Here is a 16,919-nt window from a genome sequence, read left to right as displayed (position 1 = left end):
TGTTTTGTCAAAAGTCAAAATGTCTTTTCAACAAAATGCACAATGCACAAATGATTTGTTTGAATTTCAAAGTGGAAAAAAGTGTATTTATTATTGAAATGTTTTTTAAAGACAGACAAACTGCAAAAATGCAAAGAGCAATAAAGAATCGCCTGGATTAGGGCACAGAATATGTAGAGGGTCATTTTAGACACCTGCAGCCTCTTCCCTCCATTTTGCTAATGAAAAGTCCCCAGGGCACCCAGCTGTGACCTCTGACCTCAGACACTATAATTAGCTTATATTCGGAGCTGCTGAATGCCAAAAGTGGATAGTCAGCGTGTAGAGCTATGGCACTGAAACAAATAAAAGAACTTTTAAAAAATTAATTTTCCACAAAGTACTTTAAAGAGACGCAAACACACATGGCAGTGATGAATGAGACTAAATAAGTACAATAAACTAAAACAAAACCATGTGTGTAAGACTGTGAGTTAAAAAAAAAGGAGAGATAGACACAGAAAGAGGAGCAAGTTCATGCAAATATGTGTGAGAGAGTACCGCATATCCTCACAGAAAATGTGTAAACTGACACTTGACCTCAGCTGCCACAAACAAATCTCTTGTGATTTGTGTCAAAAACATGAGATAATTTATCTGAGCCCTTTCAATGCAACAACACGTGGACCATATCTTCATGCAAAAGTTATGTGAGATCCCGATGGACAAGATTAAAGCACACAAGGGCCGCATAAGAGTATTGTGACAGTGGAGCTAAGTGATCTATTACATGTTTAGAAAAGCATTAGAGAGCATTCTCAGGGTGTCTGCGCGTTTCCAGCTGCGTTTGCTATCAACCCTCTCTGACTCTGTTTATCTGGTATAGGGCCTTCTTGTATTCGGTTTCCCAATGGGCTTTACACTAACACTCACACACACACACACACAAACTACACAAACCAAGATGGGAGGCACAAAGAGAAATTTACTGTCATACAAACAAACACAAGCACAATCAGGATCCTGAGAAAGTGCAATGAGAGAGCAGGTGTCAGTTTTCACATGCGGCTCTCATGGGGGCTCGGAGGGTAAATATCAGCGCAAGTTTTTCCGTGCTCCAATAGCGTTGGCTCTTCTCACAGGCCTCTGGCCGCCATTCGACTCTGACTGAAGAGTTCCCTCACCTGCATGAAGAGGTGAGAAAATGCCAACTTCACTGCTCTCACTGACTCATCACAACAACTTACTCCAGTGGAGTTTTGGAGTTGTTTACTTAGCGTCTGTCCTGTAACTGCATACATGAGTCACCATAGAGAGTCCCTTACAGCTAACAGATATATAAGAGGTGTTGTGCTTTCAAGTTGTTAGAAAATATTCATAATTTCATTTTTTTTTTACCAAAGGCATGACAGGCTGTACAGCTACACTGTAATTGCAGTGACATAATAATAAAGTGAAAATAATAAAGAAAAAATTGCTGTAATAGTGACAAAATCCACATGCCTCTACTAAATGTTGGTTTTCAGTCATAAATGACGCAAGAACTTAATTTTCTTTGGCCCTGTTTTCAGTTTGACAAGTGAATTTTACTCATTAATATCTGGGGCTATGATCCAGGGCAACAATGCATGATAATTTCCTTCAACACCACAAGTGTATGTAAAATATGTGAGTCTCTTCACTAAATGTATTCTGCATTCTGGCACTCAGGATATCAAGATTTTTCACTTGTTGGCCGAAAATAATATACAAATCAGTCAATCAAACGTAGCCTGTTTCCCATGAACAAACCGCAAACTAACCAGATAAAACATCAGACGCAGCACAATCCAGTAAAGGGAAGGGCATATTTTCTGCCACCCTGAACGTAGGCTGATTATCAGAGTGTCCGGACAAGGTCTTAGATCTCATTACCAGCAGATAGATGACTCTGTGCTGGAAAACAAACAGCAGCGATGTCAGATCAGCCGGATTAGCACTGAGGTGCCATGGGAAGCTGCTGAAAAGTCTGGGAACGCCGACATCTCATCTTTCCAACTCAGTTTAGTCTCCCTCTGGTGTTGATCTACTATCTAAAACGTCGATGATGTTTTAGATAGTATAATACTGTTACACCAAACCTCTCTGAATAATATAGAACTTCTCCACCCCATCGGTCTTCTCTCGTACAAAACTACAGGATTAAGTCTCTAGATGTCAGTCATGTTAGACTTGTGTGGTGTTACAGAAGAAGACAGGAAGTGTTGAACTCTGATTAATTTTTAACTGGGAACATGCAGCAGAGGGGATTTCCTCGCTAAAATTCAAAGGAGAAAACTCAACAAACATTCAAATTACTGAAATAATTGATGCATTTCTACTAGTTCTTTAAACATGTTTATAACCCTAAAATATGCTGAAAGTCTTGTTTTTTAGCCTTAAAAGAGTCTCTATGTGCCCGAGACAGCGAGAAGAGACAGTGAGAGAAAGTTACACACAATGTCAAAGTCCCATAAATACTGGTGACACCACACTGTCACTACATCCTCTCTGTGTTTGCATACACACACACACACACACACACATAGAGGAATAAAGAATACCACGCAAATAGACACAGCTCTAACACATGCATGTAACTCTCGTATGCATACAGCAGCACTGTTTGAAGACACTCTCATTGGCGGGCCAGTGAGAATGCAGCAGACACAGAGAGCTGAAACTCTACAACAGCGGGAATCTGGTTCAGTGGTTAAAGTATGAGGGCAGCCATTACAGTCAAAGATGGCATTGTTCTCGATGTAGAACAGAAGCAACCAGGTCTGACGGTTCACACACTCAAACTAACCTCAAACACTGCTTGGTTGCAGCTCTGCACACTGGTGTGTAATTTGTGATTCTTTTCTGTGCACACAATGGTCCTGTGATACAACCAGGTGGAATACAAAGACTCTAGTGAAGCCAAATAAAGTTTGTTGTATTTCTGATAAACAAATGAGATGTTTTTATTATAATTAGCCAGCATGAATTTTAGTTGATATATTGATGTATCAATGATTAAGGCAAAAATCGAACTACAGGTCTAGGAATAGGTCTTTCTTGCCGAGAGTTAGATGCGAAGATGTGTCTATGCCAAGGCTAGTGTCCTATCTGTCCGTTTAATATGAAGCTACAACTAGCAGACAGTTAGCTTAGCTTTAGAGCAGCAACAATTAGTCGATTAATCAATCAACAGCTTGATAATTAAATAATCATTTATGTCATTTTTTAAGCAAATATGCCTAAAATTAGCTAGTTTCAACTTCTCAAATGTGAAGATTTATCACTTTTCTTTGTCCTACTTGATGGTAAACTGAATATCTTTTTATTTTTCACTGTTGATCGAACAAAACAAATTTGACAATGTCACCTTGGACTCTAGGGAACTGTAACAGATATTTTTCACTATTTTTTGACATAGACAAAGCTATTAATGGATTAATCAAAAAATGATAAGTAGATAAACCAATAATGAAAATAATCATTAGTTGCAGCTCTACTTTGCTTAGCATAAAGACTAGAAACAGGGAGAAATAGCTAACCTTGCTCTGTCCAAAGTAAACAAAGTTCAAGTTCACTAATTAACATTTTATATCTTGTTTGTTTAATCCATGCTGGTATGCAGAGTTTTTTTGAACCTTTGTACAGAGCCAAGTTAGCTGTTTCCCCATGTTTCCAGTCTTTATACTAAGCTAAGCTAACTGGCTACTGGCTGTTGCTTCATATTAACCATGTGAGTGGTATCAATCTTCTCATCAAACTCTCTGCAAGAAAGCAAATAAGCGTATTTCCCAAAATGTCAAACAATTTCCTTGGCACCAAGGCATCCAGTTTTTGACGACAATATTACATGCACTGATTTTACTCTGCATATGAGTTCATCTATGTTTAAACTAAAATAAATGTCATTTTCACATAAGTTTTGTCTTCTCCGTTCTTTGCTCTATTACTATTTTTTCATGAGGAAAACCCTCATTAAATGAGAGTGGGAATGAAATTTGAAACTGTTGATAACCACATCAAGTGAGTTTATTCTAAGAATGCTGGAACTATAAGATCCTTGTGTTCATGGCAGAACACTAAACAGCCACATGAAAGCATTGAATATGATCCAGACTGGATAAGACTGTAGATCAGGTCATGCGGGTCACAAAGCACGTGTGCTAATGTTTTAATAGACACGCGTATAAATACACGCACACTGATGTGTTTGACAAAGTGTGTAAATCTGAGTGTTGGCGTCTGAAAACTCTGCACACACGTGGATGCTCTGACATATTTGTGAAGTCCATAACTAAGTTTAGGCACTAATGTATTCATTTTTCTTTGAGTGGGTCACCCCCCTGTCGCTCTGCGCTTTAAACTCTGCTGCTTTGAAATGCCCTGTGGAAAACAAAGCTCTGTCCTGCCGCAGACAATAAAGCAGCTGGATTTCTGCACATGTGCCTTTGTCTTGGTCTGAGGCCTTGTCATAACTCCATCAGAGAGCCTAGACTTTCATCACACACACACACACACACACACGCACACACACACACACACAAGTACACTCAAAGTCACTGGCTCGGGGAGATGGATGGGCAATATAGGCACAAAAGAATATTTGATTTGGTTATAAATACCGCAACATGAAAGAGAAGCCCAGCGGGGGAAAGGGCAGAGGGCACGACAACCAGAGGAGGCAAAATCTTCATCATCCTCACCATCATATATGTCGCTCCTGAAAATCAAGTTAGCATTATTGAACTGTGACCAGTGCTTTATGTCTCCTGTTTTGTCTGTTTCACCAATGTCATCTCCAATATCACCTCTGGATCTTAAGAAGTCAATATTTTATTACATTTCAGAAGCTCTTGAGATAGCAAGACCTTTTTTTTAAGTATAAAATGTTGCAGAATGAAACAGATGTAAAACAAGCTGCTGATGTAAAGCTTTATGACAAGGTTATTCAAGGTCAGGGGATTTGGGATTTTAAAAAAGACAAACACAACTCATTATAATTATAAAAAGTATTTTATGCGTTTATAAAGAAAAAGAAAAGAACATTTTGAAAACGAAGATATCTCTGCTCTAAAGCCTGAAGCAGCATCACAAAGCAGCAAACACACTTGTTTTATATAATATTTAAAGTCCCCCTTCACCCAAAAATGTTTTTGTTTTGTTTTTTTTGCTTATTGTTACTTCACTTGGATTTTTATTGAGCTTCACTGTGCAGAATGAATATCTTTTCAATGATTACTTGTTTAGTCTATAAAATGTCAAAAAGTAATGAAAAACTGTCCATTAATTTCCCAGATCCCAAGATAACATCTTCAAATCGACCTTGTTTTGTCCGACCAACAGTTCAAAACCCCAAAATGTTTAGTTGATAATGATATCATCCACTTCAAGAGCTGAATCTGTTTTATATTTGTATACAACAATATTTCTGGATTTTTCAGTGAGGGACAAGCAGGATATGTAAACAAGTTAATAAAACTTTTTTTGGGGGGGGGGGGGGGGGACATGTCAGACACAAATTATTATTCAAAGTATAGCATTTTTAATGTCTTAAAACATGTTTGGATGGGTCTTTAAACTTCCCTTACTCACAAACTCACTCAGCATCAGTTAATTAGTATTTTCTATGCAGACATGTCCAACACAATAGTGAATTGTAACATGGTTTATCTTATGCAAACTGTTGCTCATTCTGCAGGTCAGACGTACCTCCCCCTCCTCTGTGTGAGTGGTTTAAAGTTTCTCTGGTCGCTCTCTGATTGGTCGCTGAAGTTTTTCTGAGGGGGAATAAACTTCAGAGCTGCGCGTCCCCTGACGCACAGCAGCTCGGAGCGTTGTGGGCTGCAGCGGTGTTCTCTTATCTCACACATCAGGGTAAGAGGATACAAAACTATGGAGGTTATCAGAGATAGGATTAGATTTGTTTCATAGAGGAATTTGCAGCTTTTGGAATAATCTTTTTCAAACTTTTTTTTTTTTAACTTTGCATCATCATCTGTCGAAAATGTCTGGTTTTGGAGTTCGGATTTACACAATTTGGATTTTACTTTTGGCCCTTTTTGACGCGGCTCTCTCGAACTATTCGGAAGACCAGTGCAGCTGGAGAGGCAGGCAAGTACTTTATATTTCCTCTATTCGCTATTTCTGCGCATGGCTAAATGAAAATATTATTTCAAATGTCGCTCAGAGATGTTACAGGTGGCTCTTCTTTATTGTTTTTTTGCTTGTTTGTTTTTTTGGAGTGCGTGAAAGGATGCTTGTTTGAATGCAACAACATGTTGAGACTAGTCATTAGGACGCAATTAAAATGTTTTCGAGCTCTGCTGCGATTGCGCCTCCGGGCTGTCTGCAGGAGGCATGAAGGGTCCAGACAGACAGGAGACGGAAGGATTAATTCTGATAACTGGAGAAGATACATACTGTGGATGTCGTTATTGAAGTCAGCTTCATAGTAGCGATATTATTAAAATGCCTGCAGAGGACATTTAGGATACATGTATATACTTTCACATAAGTTTGGCCCCATAGATGCTGTGAAGGGCCCTTGGTCTCACAGAGCTGCCACTAGGCGGCGCTTTCTCTTATTAAACTTTTTGGGTTTTTTTACTTCTCTCTAACTAAAAAATAATTTGGGTTTTCTACAATTTTCTTACGAGCATTTTGGTTAGCTGTTTGCATGACTTGTGTTTAAACCATCTCAAACCATCCTGCAGCTAATCAGTGTGATTGTTTTAGGAAAGTATCCACTGATGATGATGATGTTAGGAACTTAGGAAGGTTTCAAGCCCATACTGTAACAGCAATTTGTAAATGGAAAAATAATACCAAAATCTTTGTTTAACCATCCCCTCTTCTTCCCCTCACACAGTGGTTTGTCCCAGCAGCAAGGCAGCGTGGAGCAGATCTCCCTCCACTGCTCTGAGGGCACTCTGGACTGGCTGTATCCCAAAGGAGCCCTGCGCCTCACCCTGTCACCCCGCCTGCCCTCTGTGGCGGTGGGGCCCGGCGGGAGCAGCTCAGGCCTCATCACAGCCTGCGTCAAGCCCTCTGAGCAGTTCCACGGAGCCCAGCTATACCTGGAGAGAGACGGGGTCCTGGAGCTCCTGGTAGGGGACCGCTTGGAATCCTCTCCCCCACCGAGGGTTCGCTGCTTCAGCCGCCTGCCGGGGGAGAGGGTGGCTCTCTTCCTGCAAGCTACACCTCACCAGGATATCAGCCGGCGGATCGCATCTTTTCGCTATGAGCTGAGAGGGGATTGGACCGCTCGCTTGTCACTTGACTCCAACCCCATCAGCAGTGAAGGTGAGTCAGTGAGGCATTAGTCAGCCATGTTGATTTGAGCAGAGCTGCTTTGAGTCAAACAGAATTAGACACAGTGAAGTTTTTCACTTCAATTTGTCATTTCTAGTGAGCTTTTACTGAACAGAGTAAGTACAGAAGAACTTGGGAGAAGTTTTATTTCTTTGTAACGGAAAACTTAAATCTCAGTTTACTCTAATCTCACTAATCTACAGTATGTGTCTGTTGCTGTGTGAACACCTCAAAAAAAATTTTTTAAAAGGCAAAAAATATCTGACTTCTTGGTTACATAAAACTCTTCACAAAAACCACTAAAATGTGGTCAAAGTGCTTTTTCTTCCATCCTGAAAAGGTCAGGAGATGCAAGGTTTTAACCCACCAGTGATGATGATATAAACTCTTCTCCGTAGATGATTCATAATTAATAACAGGCCTCTGTGGGCTGGCTGGACTTTCCATAGCCCATGCAGAGTGCAGAGAGGAGGAAGTGGCCAAACTTTCCCCAGAGGCGTGCTGGTTTGGAGCAGGAGAAGGGGAGACGTGGAGTGGGGAGGGAGGGGGACAAAAGCACAGTATGTGGGGCTTTCTCCAGAGTCCAGAGCCCTTTGAATGGGTGCCGCATGAGTATTCTGGGATTACTGCCGTCGCCTAGGCGACAGGGAGGCCTCTACCCAGCTGAGATGCTCCCCTCTTTTGTTGAGCTGCCTCTCTGTGGGGAGACTTGTCTGTAGGAGTGTACACCCCCCCCCCCCCCACACACACTCTCTCACACACACACACACACACACACTGATTAGGTTTGGATGGGGGTTTGCTGTGGACTAGAGAGGAAGGAATCTCATTTATCAAGAGGTTTTTCACTATGGAGGAGAATGTGTGGGGTGGGTAAGGGGCCTCCAAAGAACCACAAGGAGAAGAGAACTTTAAAAAATGCCATGACTCTTTTTTATTCTACCCACAGTTCAGTCATTCAGACAGCCAGAGCATTGCTGGTTTGATTTTAATCTTTAGTTGTGGTTGTCTGGCTATCCTGCTATGAATTTCAGAAAGGTGCATTTTATAGATAGATAGATAGATAGATTTATAGATATAGATATATATTATAGATAGTATTTTTTTCCCCAGTTTTCAAAAAGGCCTCAGCAGGAAGGAAGGGCAGTATTTTATGAGAAGTGGGATTGTGGTCCTTAAAAAAAATCTTTGAAGTGCTCCCCCACTCCCTCTCCCCAGACCCTGTCGAGCAGGCTTTGATGAGGTGTGACTGTAGACACTCTGGAAGGCTTTAGGGGGGAAGTTTCATTTGGCCTTTAAATTGTCTGGGGTGGAAGAGCCTCGCACCTTAAAGCTCCACTGGTCCTCCTCTGCCAACTGTAAAAGTAGCAGCTGTCTGTTAGAACGCGGTGGTTGGTCGTTCCTTTGTTGCTCGTCTTTGCGTGGAGTATTAAGTCTAGATTCACATCTCACATTCCTGTGCATGTGATCTTTTATCTGGAAATACGGTCTTTGATTTCCAGAGGCTGATTATAAGTATTAGCATATAGGTGTTTTCTAACAGTTAAGAGTTTTATGTGAGGTCACCAACTGACTCTCTTTTCTCTCTTTTTCCTCCTCTCCTTGTCTCTCCAGAAGCCTGCAGACCCTGCAACAACACAGAGATTCTGATGGCTGTCTGTACCAGTGACTTTGGTAAGTTACCTGATATAAAGAGCTGCCGATCACACATGGAAGAACACAGCAAATCAGGAATGATATGTCATTGTCACACAGAAATCCCCTCCCTCTAATTCAGTCAGGATTATCATATTTAACCAGACCACCAAATGGCAAGAAGTCCTTGCAGCAAATCCACAGAAAATAATGATTTCTTGTCAGGATCTACAAATCGGTTGTGTCGAATTGGTTTAAAGGCAGAGCACCCCAGTGCCTCCAAATCCTCTCCTCTCAAAAGTGCAAAGGTTAAAGGTGAAACAGCAGCTCTCTGCATCCCCAACACACACACATAACACACCCACACACACAAGAACCCCTAATGAAGGCGCTGTAGTGGACTAATCCTCACATCACCCCCCTAGAGAAGAAGCAGTGGACTAATCTCCAGGCCCCTGATTGAGCTGTAACAGGACTGAGGGGAAGTTCAGCTGGCAACAAAAGTTAGAAAGATTAGTGGACAGGCTTTGGTCTTGGTACGGCTTTTACCATCAGTTGGTATCCCACAAAGAACCGTATCTCTTGCTGGAATTTGACAACATACATTTGCAAGATGGCAAAAATACAGCAAAACATTTTATGTGAACAAAAAGACACTGTGTAAAAAAAAAAAAAATCACAGAAATGAATTGGAAATTAACCAGAATGTGCTCTTTATCCACAGTTGTGCGAGGTAACATCAAGTCAGTGGAAGAAGATGAGAACCTACGGGCAGCAGTGATCAAGGTCAGCGCCACTCGGGTGTTTCGTCAAAAGTACGCCCTTTTCACCGGCAACAGTCGCCTGACCAGCCGGGGTGAAATCAGGACTCTGCTGCAGTGTGGTGTCAAACCGGGGCCCGGCAGCTTCCTTTTCACCGGTCGGGTCCACTTTGGGGAGGCCTGGTTGGGCTGCGCTCCCCGCTACAAGGACTTCCAGCAGGCATACATGATGGCCAAAGCAGCCCAGCAGATACCTTGTGAACTGCCAGTAGACTGAGCTGAAAAACTTTCCAGCAGCTTGTCTACCACGCAGAATCGAGGCTGTACTGAAAGTCAGGCCAAACTCAGCCCTGTTCCATGTTTTGGAAGAAGCCACGAAGAGCAATGGCCGATGTAGCCATGGCGCCACCAATGGATATCGTCTTCCCCAAAGGACTGAGGAGTGAAATGGGCTTTTTTCCAACACCATCTCAGTGCAATATGCAGTCTCCGGGTCCCCAAGACCTGGTGAAGTTGTGACATGAGGGACATGGTTGAAATGAAGATTATACGCATTTGGCATTGGATGGTTTGAGTGATGCCATTATGCAGATTCAGAGGAAATCTCTTGAAAAGGTTTCCATTTGGGATAAATTAAGTCAAGCCATTAATTCAGGCCTATTGAGAGTCATTGCTTTGAAACTCAGGAAAATTTATGAAAAGTTCTATAGAAAGCTTACTGCCTTAGTTGCTATCCCAGTGAGGATAAAACCCTAGGCAGGTGTTGCTGTGGTCCAAGATTTCAAATTTCCTACCTTTTCCCACAGTGTTTTTGTTCGGAAAATGTCTGGCCTACATATTGAGCAGTCAGACAGCCATAGGACAGTGAGTTTAGCATGTTTTGGTGGCCACCCCTTTGCTGGGGTCCTCCTCAGTGTTACTATTATTATTAAGGAGATTATAAAAGGTCCTCACAAAAGGAAATGTAAAAAAAAAAATATTTGCACTGATAAAGGAAAGGGAATGATCTGGAAAGTGATGCTGCAAGCACTGAAAACCAAATAAAAAGCAACTATATGTAGCATAGTGGAGCGATTGAGAATTTTAATATATGTACAGATAATTTGAGCACATACAGAAGTAACACAAAGCTGAGGCTACCTGAGCAGCTCAAACTAGTGCTGAAAGCACTTTTCATACTCTCGCCAACTCTGAGATTTTACTTCTGTAAGGAGATGCAGGCTTTTAAGAGCAGTGTGTTAAATAAGTCATTTTGTAAGATATCACACCTTTCATGTCATAGTTTCATGTCACTAGCCATCCAATATGTCTGCAAGATTTTATGTACGGTAATTGGACTGTAAAGAGAATTATTTAAAGCATGTGTTGGAGATAAATTGCAGCAGTGTAGCCAAAGCAGTTAAAAGTTTGATTGTTGTCAAGTCAATTACTGCTCTCCGATGATGCTGCAGCATATTATTAAGACACACATAACAAGACATTAAAACCAAGAAGCTATTTTATGTTGTGAAGTAAAAAGAAAAAAAAAAGATTTTATTCACCTGTATATAATCAGCAATGTTCATAGAACTGACGACAACAGCCATTCATGACTGATGTCCAGTGATATTCTGTGCTGTAAAGGTAAGAAAGGAGGAATATACAGAAAAATCCTGTGACCAGTTATTGGTGGAAAAACAAGTTATCACACTGAACAAGGCTAGCTCAAGACAAACACAAAATATGCATTTAATGTGTATAAATTCTGTTCTGTAAAATGATTTCATATCTAATGTGCACTATATCAACAAGGAGAGGGGATCATACCAAATGACCATGATGTGCTGAAGCGGTATGTCTTAAATGCATACACTGCCATTTTGCTGTTTGTTTCTTTTTTATGTGAATTTATGTTGATATCAATGTGAATGTAAATATGTCAATAAGAAATTCTAGAAATGTTGGCATGAAAAACGCCTGTGGAAAAAAAAAAACACTGTCTCAGTATTGTAGATTATTTTCATGTTTGTCTGTGTCATTAAAATATACTTTAAGAAAACAACCTGGATGTTTTGGGATGTAATTATTTTCTTGTTTAGCTGATTCTTTAAGGCTCTTCAATTCAATGTGGTCATTTCATGCTCCATAAACAAAATGCAGCTGGATCATTAGTTTGTCAGCACACTAACTCTCTGTTAGTGTCAAAACTGTTTAACCTACATTAGAGTATGTGCGACCAAAGGTTTTCTACCATGGTAAACTTTTCTCAGACATAAGTCACTTCAAGTACCCATGAATCAGACCTGTGAAAGCTCAGAACAAATGGCATGCCTGAGAGAGCAAGCTGAGAGAGAGATTTAGGGAGAGTTTAGGACCCTGAGCGCGTTTAGACAGGGAAGGACGTAGAAAACAGAGGTTGGAATTCTGTTGTCCTAGGCCTCCCATTTTCAGGATTCAGGAAGCAATAAATTGCCATTAAGGGAGCGGCATGGCAGACTGGGCTGAGCTGAGGTGCCACACAGTCGCTCACTCCATCCTGACCACGTGTGCACAAGGACACAATCAAACCAAATCTCTTTTCCACTCCACTTGGCCATGTGTCTTCAGCCTGGAGCAAACGTTTGTTTCCAACCTCAACTTGGATTTTATCTACAGCATCACATAACATATCTGTTACCTGCTGTGGTTGACCACGGTACATATTTCCGCTCTGACAGATGAGGAGCTGCATGCTAGATAATCCAGAAACACCCATATGACTGAATCTCTATGATAAATTCACCACCTGTTTCTCCTCTTTGCAAAATTCTGCATAAACTTGTACTGCACACACCTCAGTAAAATCTCAGATTTACTGTAAGCAGTAAATCCATTTGAAAAAGAGCAGCTGGGGAATTACCATGGTGTTTAGCTTAAATGGAAAAGACTCACAAAAGCACGACATGCTTCCCATGTCTGGCAAGCTATCTCCCATAGAAACCCTGACACTGGTTTGCCACCGCATCAGTAGTTCATGTGAGTGAACCTCCAACCTCCCCAGCTATTTACTGCCTCAGTGCTCCTTTAAAACATCCCGTAGCTGGGGGCCCCGAGCTGCTCGGCTCTGCACACAACCTCCTCTGCCCCCCTCCCATCCAGTCCATCTGAGGTTACTGTTGCAAGGCTGATAAGCCAAAACAAAGAGCACTCAAATTATACTCCCTCAACTAATACATCAAGTGACATTTTGACAAAGCTCAACTTCCTGCATTGTTATCATTTCTTTGCGACCTCGGCTTGAACCCCTCAAACTGCAGTATTAATGTCAGTGTACCCACAATGACACAGTGGCATAGTTGCACATTTTAAAACAAGCTATTGGAATTACTGCTGTTTACATGCATGCAGCCAACAATTCAAATAAAAAATATTTTCACATCTAATGTTTACATCCAAAACTGGAAATGATTGCACACACTATTTCAATGCAGACTTATTTTCATCTGTTATTTGGCGGCCCCGCAGAGTGCTGCAGACACACAGTAAACCCTCCTCCCCCATCCACCCAACACCTCTCTTTACTCTGTCCTGTTGTGTGGCTGAGGTGAGGTGCGGGAAGCACTCAGGAAAGGGGAATCAGAAGAGATGGGAGAGAGTTGTTGGGTGTGGACTTCCGTCAGCCCCTGGGGGAGTTTGAGGGAAGTGGCCAGAGACAAAGCTCCAGAGATGAGAGCACAAGCGGGGGCAAAGTGCTCCTGGACACTCCCTTGCAGTCTGGCATAACAACACTCCACCCAGCACACAGGTCCTGTGTTTCTAGCAGCAACTTTCCCCTAATAACCAACTATATAAAGGTTCATAAATCAGACCAAAAACCCCTGATGTTAGACTTCTACTAAGACTGATTATGGACTTCCTTATCTAGTCTAAAATGGGACTTATTTATATGTATTCATTGCATCTACTTTATTTTTTGTAACCATCATAGCCCTTCAATAGCTCCTGTTGCAACCCCAGCCATCAATGGAGGGTGGGAGATCTCTGTTTGAAATCTCTCTTCCAGGTTTTCGCAGTTTTCCTTCTTCTCCATCATAATGGCTTGCACAAATACATTTTTACATTATTTAAAAATGTCATCATTGTCTGCAGAATTGCTGAAATTTACACAATTAACATGATGTTGCACTTTGTTAGAGCATTTTCACTATATTTACTTCTGCATGACTTCATAGAATCAGCTGCACCACTAATACCTGGTTAGGTAACTCTCCTTTTTTTTCTTTCCAATAAAATCATTGTTACCAAAGTCAGATTTGACATACATGGACATGATTTTACCCAGCGGCAACGTCCGGGGCTGAAAAATGAAGCCAAAGCAGAAGTGCCAAAAACTGCGGCCCCTCAAATGGCTACTTGAGGCTCCAAAAGTGAGTCAGTCCCCATAGACTCACATGTTAAAATGCTCAACTTTTCAGCAGAAGTAAAGATGTTTACAGGCTGGTACAAAAAACAGTTTTGGTCTCTATAGCTAATTTGCTGTTCATGACAACTATACAGGGGGTGAATAAATGAGTGAAAACTCACTCATTTAAATTTTATTGAGGCTTAATGTTATGCATAATTAAGGGAATTGCCGCTTTGAGTGACAGGGGTGTACCGTCACACGCAAGTCGCTACCACGGCAACAGCGTTGGTTAACCATGGCATAACCCCAAATTCACGGAGTATGGGCGTAGCCATAGCTGACGCTATTTCACTGTGTCTTCAATTCATGAAAGTTAATTGTAACATTTTCGTTGCCTTGTTCAGCATTTGGTTGTACTAAAAGACCCTCTAAGGAGTGGGATGTTCATTTTTTTCCAGTAAGTACATTTTGTTTTAATGGTTTTAAGCCTGTTTTTCGCTAGTGAAAAATTAGCATTAGCATTAGCATTATCACAGTAAACCATAGATTGTGAACGCATCGTGCTAAACAAGCTAGCAGCTAGTGTTAGGGTTAGCTCCATCCTCTCATCCAAATATGGTCACTTCTGGCTCCAAAAATCCAAGATGACGACGGTCAAAATGCAAACTTGAGGCTTCAAAACCATGGATGTATAAAGAGTTCAAAACAGGAGTCCACACACCAGTGGATGACATCACGGTGGCTACATCCATTTTTTTTTTACAGTCTATGGATTTTACATGATTTTATCTTGGCTGTTTGTCTTTAAATGCCAAATCTGAAACCAGCTTCTTTACCAAGGTTAGGTTGTATAACTGCAGGAATATCAGTTGATTCGCTTCAGCTTCTTATTGTGCCATAGCTTGATTTCTCTCAGTGCATGATGGGCCTTCTCAAACTCATCCTTCACTTGGACTTCAATCAACTGTAACTTTCTTTTCATGAGATCAAGAATCTGATCTTTCCCATAATGTTGACCACAGCTGCTGGGTGTGTCGGATGCTGATTTGGAAACTGTGGCTGCAAAGCTCTGACATCATACAAAATCATATCGCCCTGTTTTTGCCAAAAGAAACTTAAGGCCTCTGAATCACTAAACAGACAATTTGCTCTTCTGCTGCTTTTCATTTTTCCACATCAATCTTGTTTTCTCAGTGTCAGGTCGAAAGAGAGAGAGAGAGAGAGAGCGAGATTGGTGTTCTGCATGAACTAACCGTCCTTCAAACACTTGTGAACCAGACAAGACATAACAATCCATCTATGTTATTTTTTCCCCTCAAGCACTCTCAGTCTCTGCACACTCAAATGGCCTTTGGTGTCTACATTGTGAATATCCCAAAGTTTGTCCAAAAATATACAAATATCTGAGAAGCTAATTAGCTGAAAAGGTCTTATCTAGCAAGTCTGATAAAAAGGCGTCAAGGGGAAGACATTTGAGGGCTTCTTTGCAGTTTCTGCATATGGTAGAGTAATGATGAAGAAACAGCTGTGGATTTCAAGAGGCTTTATTGTCCACGTAAACAAATGATTTTGCCATAACTGGTAATCCAACCCGCTGCAACCAAACATTAAGCCTAGTGGTCTGTCCACCTCTTCCTGTGACTCAGTGGTTGTGCATCCTGCTCCCTCTCCATCAGCTCGGCACCAGCTGAGCGTGAGCATGAAGTCCATGACCACACTGGCATCCCAGATTCCCAGCTGACGATTCCTTGTTCCCATAACACCCTCGCACAGCTGGGAGTGATGATCCTCAAATGGAAATTATGTGACCATGCTAACCTGCAACTCACTAATTCTCATTTTCAGGCTTGGAAAATGCCAGACAGTAGTCTTGCAACACAAGAGTTTTCGTAAGGCAATGACTCACAATTTTCTTTCTGTTGTAAGCAGTTTGTAAAAACTGATGAGTAAAGAGTGGAGCCTATTCAAGGAGGAAAGTTAGGGTGGGAGAGAAAAACATGGTCAGCTTTAAAATAGAGTGGGCAGTTTGGGTGGGTTGAGAGGTCAGGGCAGAATAGAGAACAAGTGTAGAGCGGTGCAAGAGCATGTTTATCTGGCCATGTTATCCCTCTGAAGTACTGAAGGGAGGAGAGCGAGGAGCCCCCTTTGTTCCTCAAGAGCCTGCAGATGGCTGTAATCCCTTCCAAAATGCGCACTGAAAATCAATCAAGACAGAGTGGACATGGTGTATGAGAGTGGAGGCGGGAGACACTTTTCTCAGGGAGGGGGTCCCGCAAAGAAACACAAGTTGGGTCAAACAAGCGTCTTTGGTGCTTTCCCGCCAAAAAAAGTATTGTAAGGAAAGACAGGGAATGAATTGCGACCCCCTCCAATGAAGGCCCACTACCCCTCCGTTTGAACTGAACACAGCTGCCATCTCCTCACTGTATCCTGGGGCTGACATCAGCCTGCAGGGGGTACAATCACAAAAACCTCCCAAACACTGACATCATGCACTAATAAGGCTACTTAGAGCTATTCACTGTGTCAGGATGAGTCAAAACAGGCGGCATCCTACGAGGTCATCCTCTTGGTGACGCCTGAGGAAAAATCAGGGGATCCTCAAAGTCTGTGGGCTTCATCCTCTGGAGACAATGAATATTTAGACACATTTTCATGGCACTACATCTGATAGTTGTTGAGATTTTTCAGCCTGGGCTTAAATGGTTGACTGACTGACCACTCGACAGACCAACAGGATAAATAGCATTTTCCTACAGTTTCGTCTGTGCCAAAATCCTCATCTGTCTGCAGAACTCTCTGTTATACAACTTGAATTCTCTGTGTTGTGTCCTTGTGTGGCTGACGTCAGC

The 16,919-nt window shown here is 41.7% G+C and overlaps 1 protein-coding gene across 2 annotated transcripts; it reads left to right on the top strand.

Annotated features, from left to right (window-relative positions):
• Positions 1-5,796: 5,796 nt before the first annotated feature.
• metrn (meteorin, glial cell differentiation regulator) lies at positions 5,797-11,277 on the top strand. Of its 2 annotated transcripts, none has more exons than XM_044338406.1 (4): positions 5,797-6,108; positions 6,866-7,299; positions 8,923-8,982; positions 9,668-11,277. In XM_044338406.1, exons 1-4 carry the CDS (start codon positions 6,002-6,004, stop codon positions 9,979-9,981), a joined length of 915 nt encoding a protein of 304 aa, XP_044194341.1. In that variant the 5' UTR covers positions 5,797-6,001; the 3' UTR covers positions 9,982-11,277. The 2 variants fall into 2 exon arrangements, with proteins under 2 accessions (XP_044194341.1, XP_044194340.1); XM_044338405.1 differs by lacking the exon at positions 5,797-6,108 and adding an exon at positions 6,148-6,436.
• Positions 11,278-16,919: the final 5,642 nt, after the last annotated feature.

The sequence above is a fragment of the Thunnus albacares genome, chromosome 20 (assembly GCF_914725855.1).
Source record: "Thunnus albacares chromosome 20, fThuAlb1.1, whole genome shotgun sequence".
Classification (NCBI taxonomy): domain Eukaryota; kingdom Metazoa; phylum Chordata; class Actinopteri; order Scombriformes; family Scombridae; genus Thunnus; species Thunnus albacares.
This window is presented reverse-complemented; position numbering and strand designations above follow the sequence as displayed.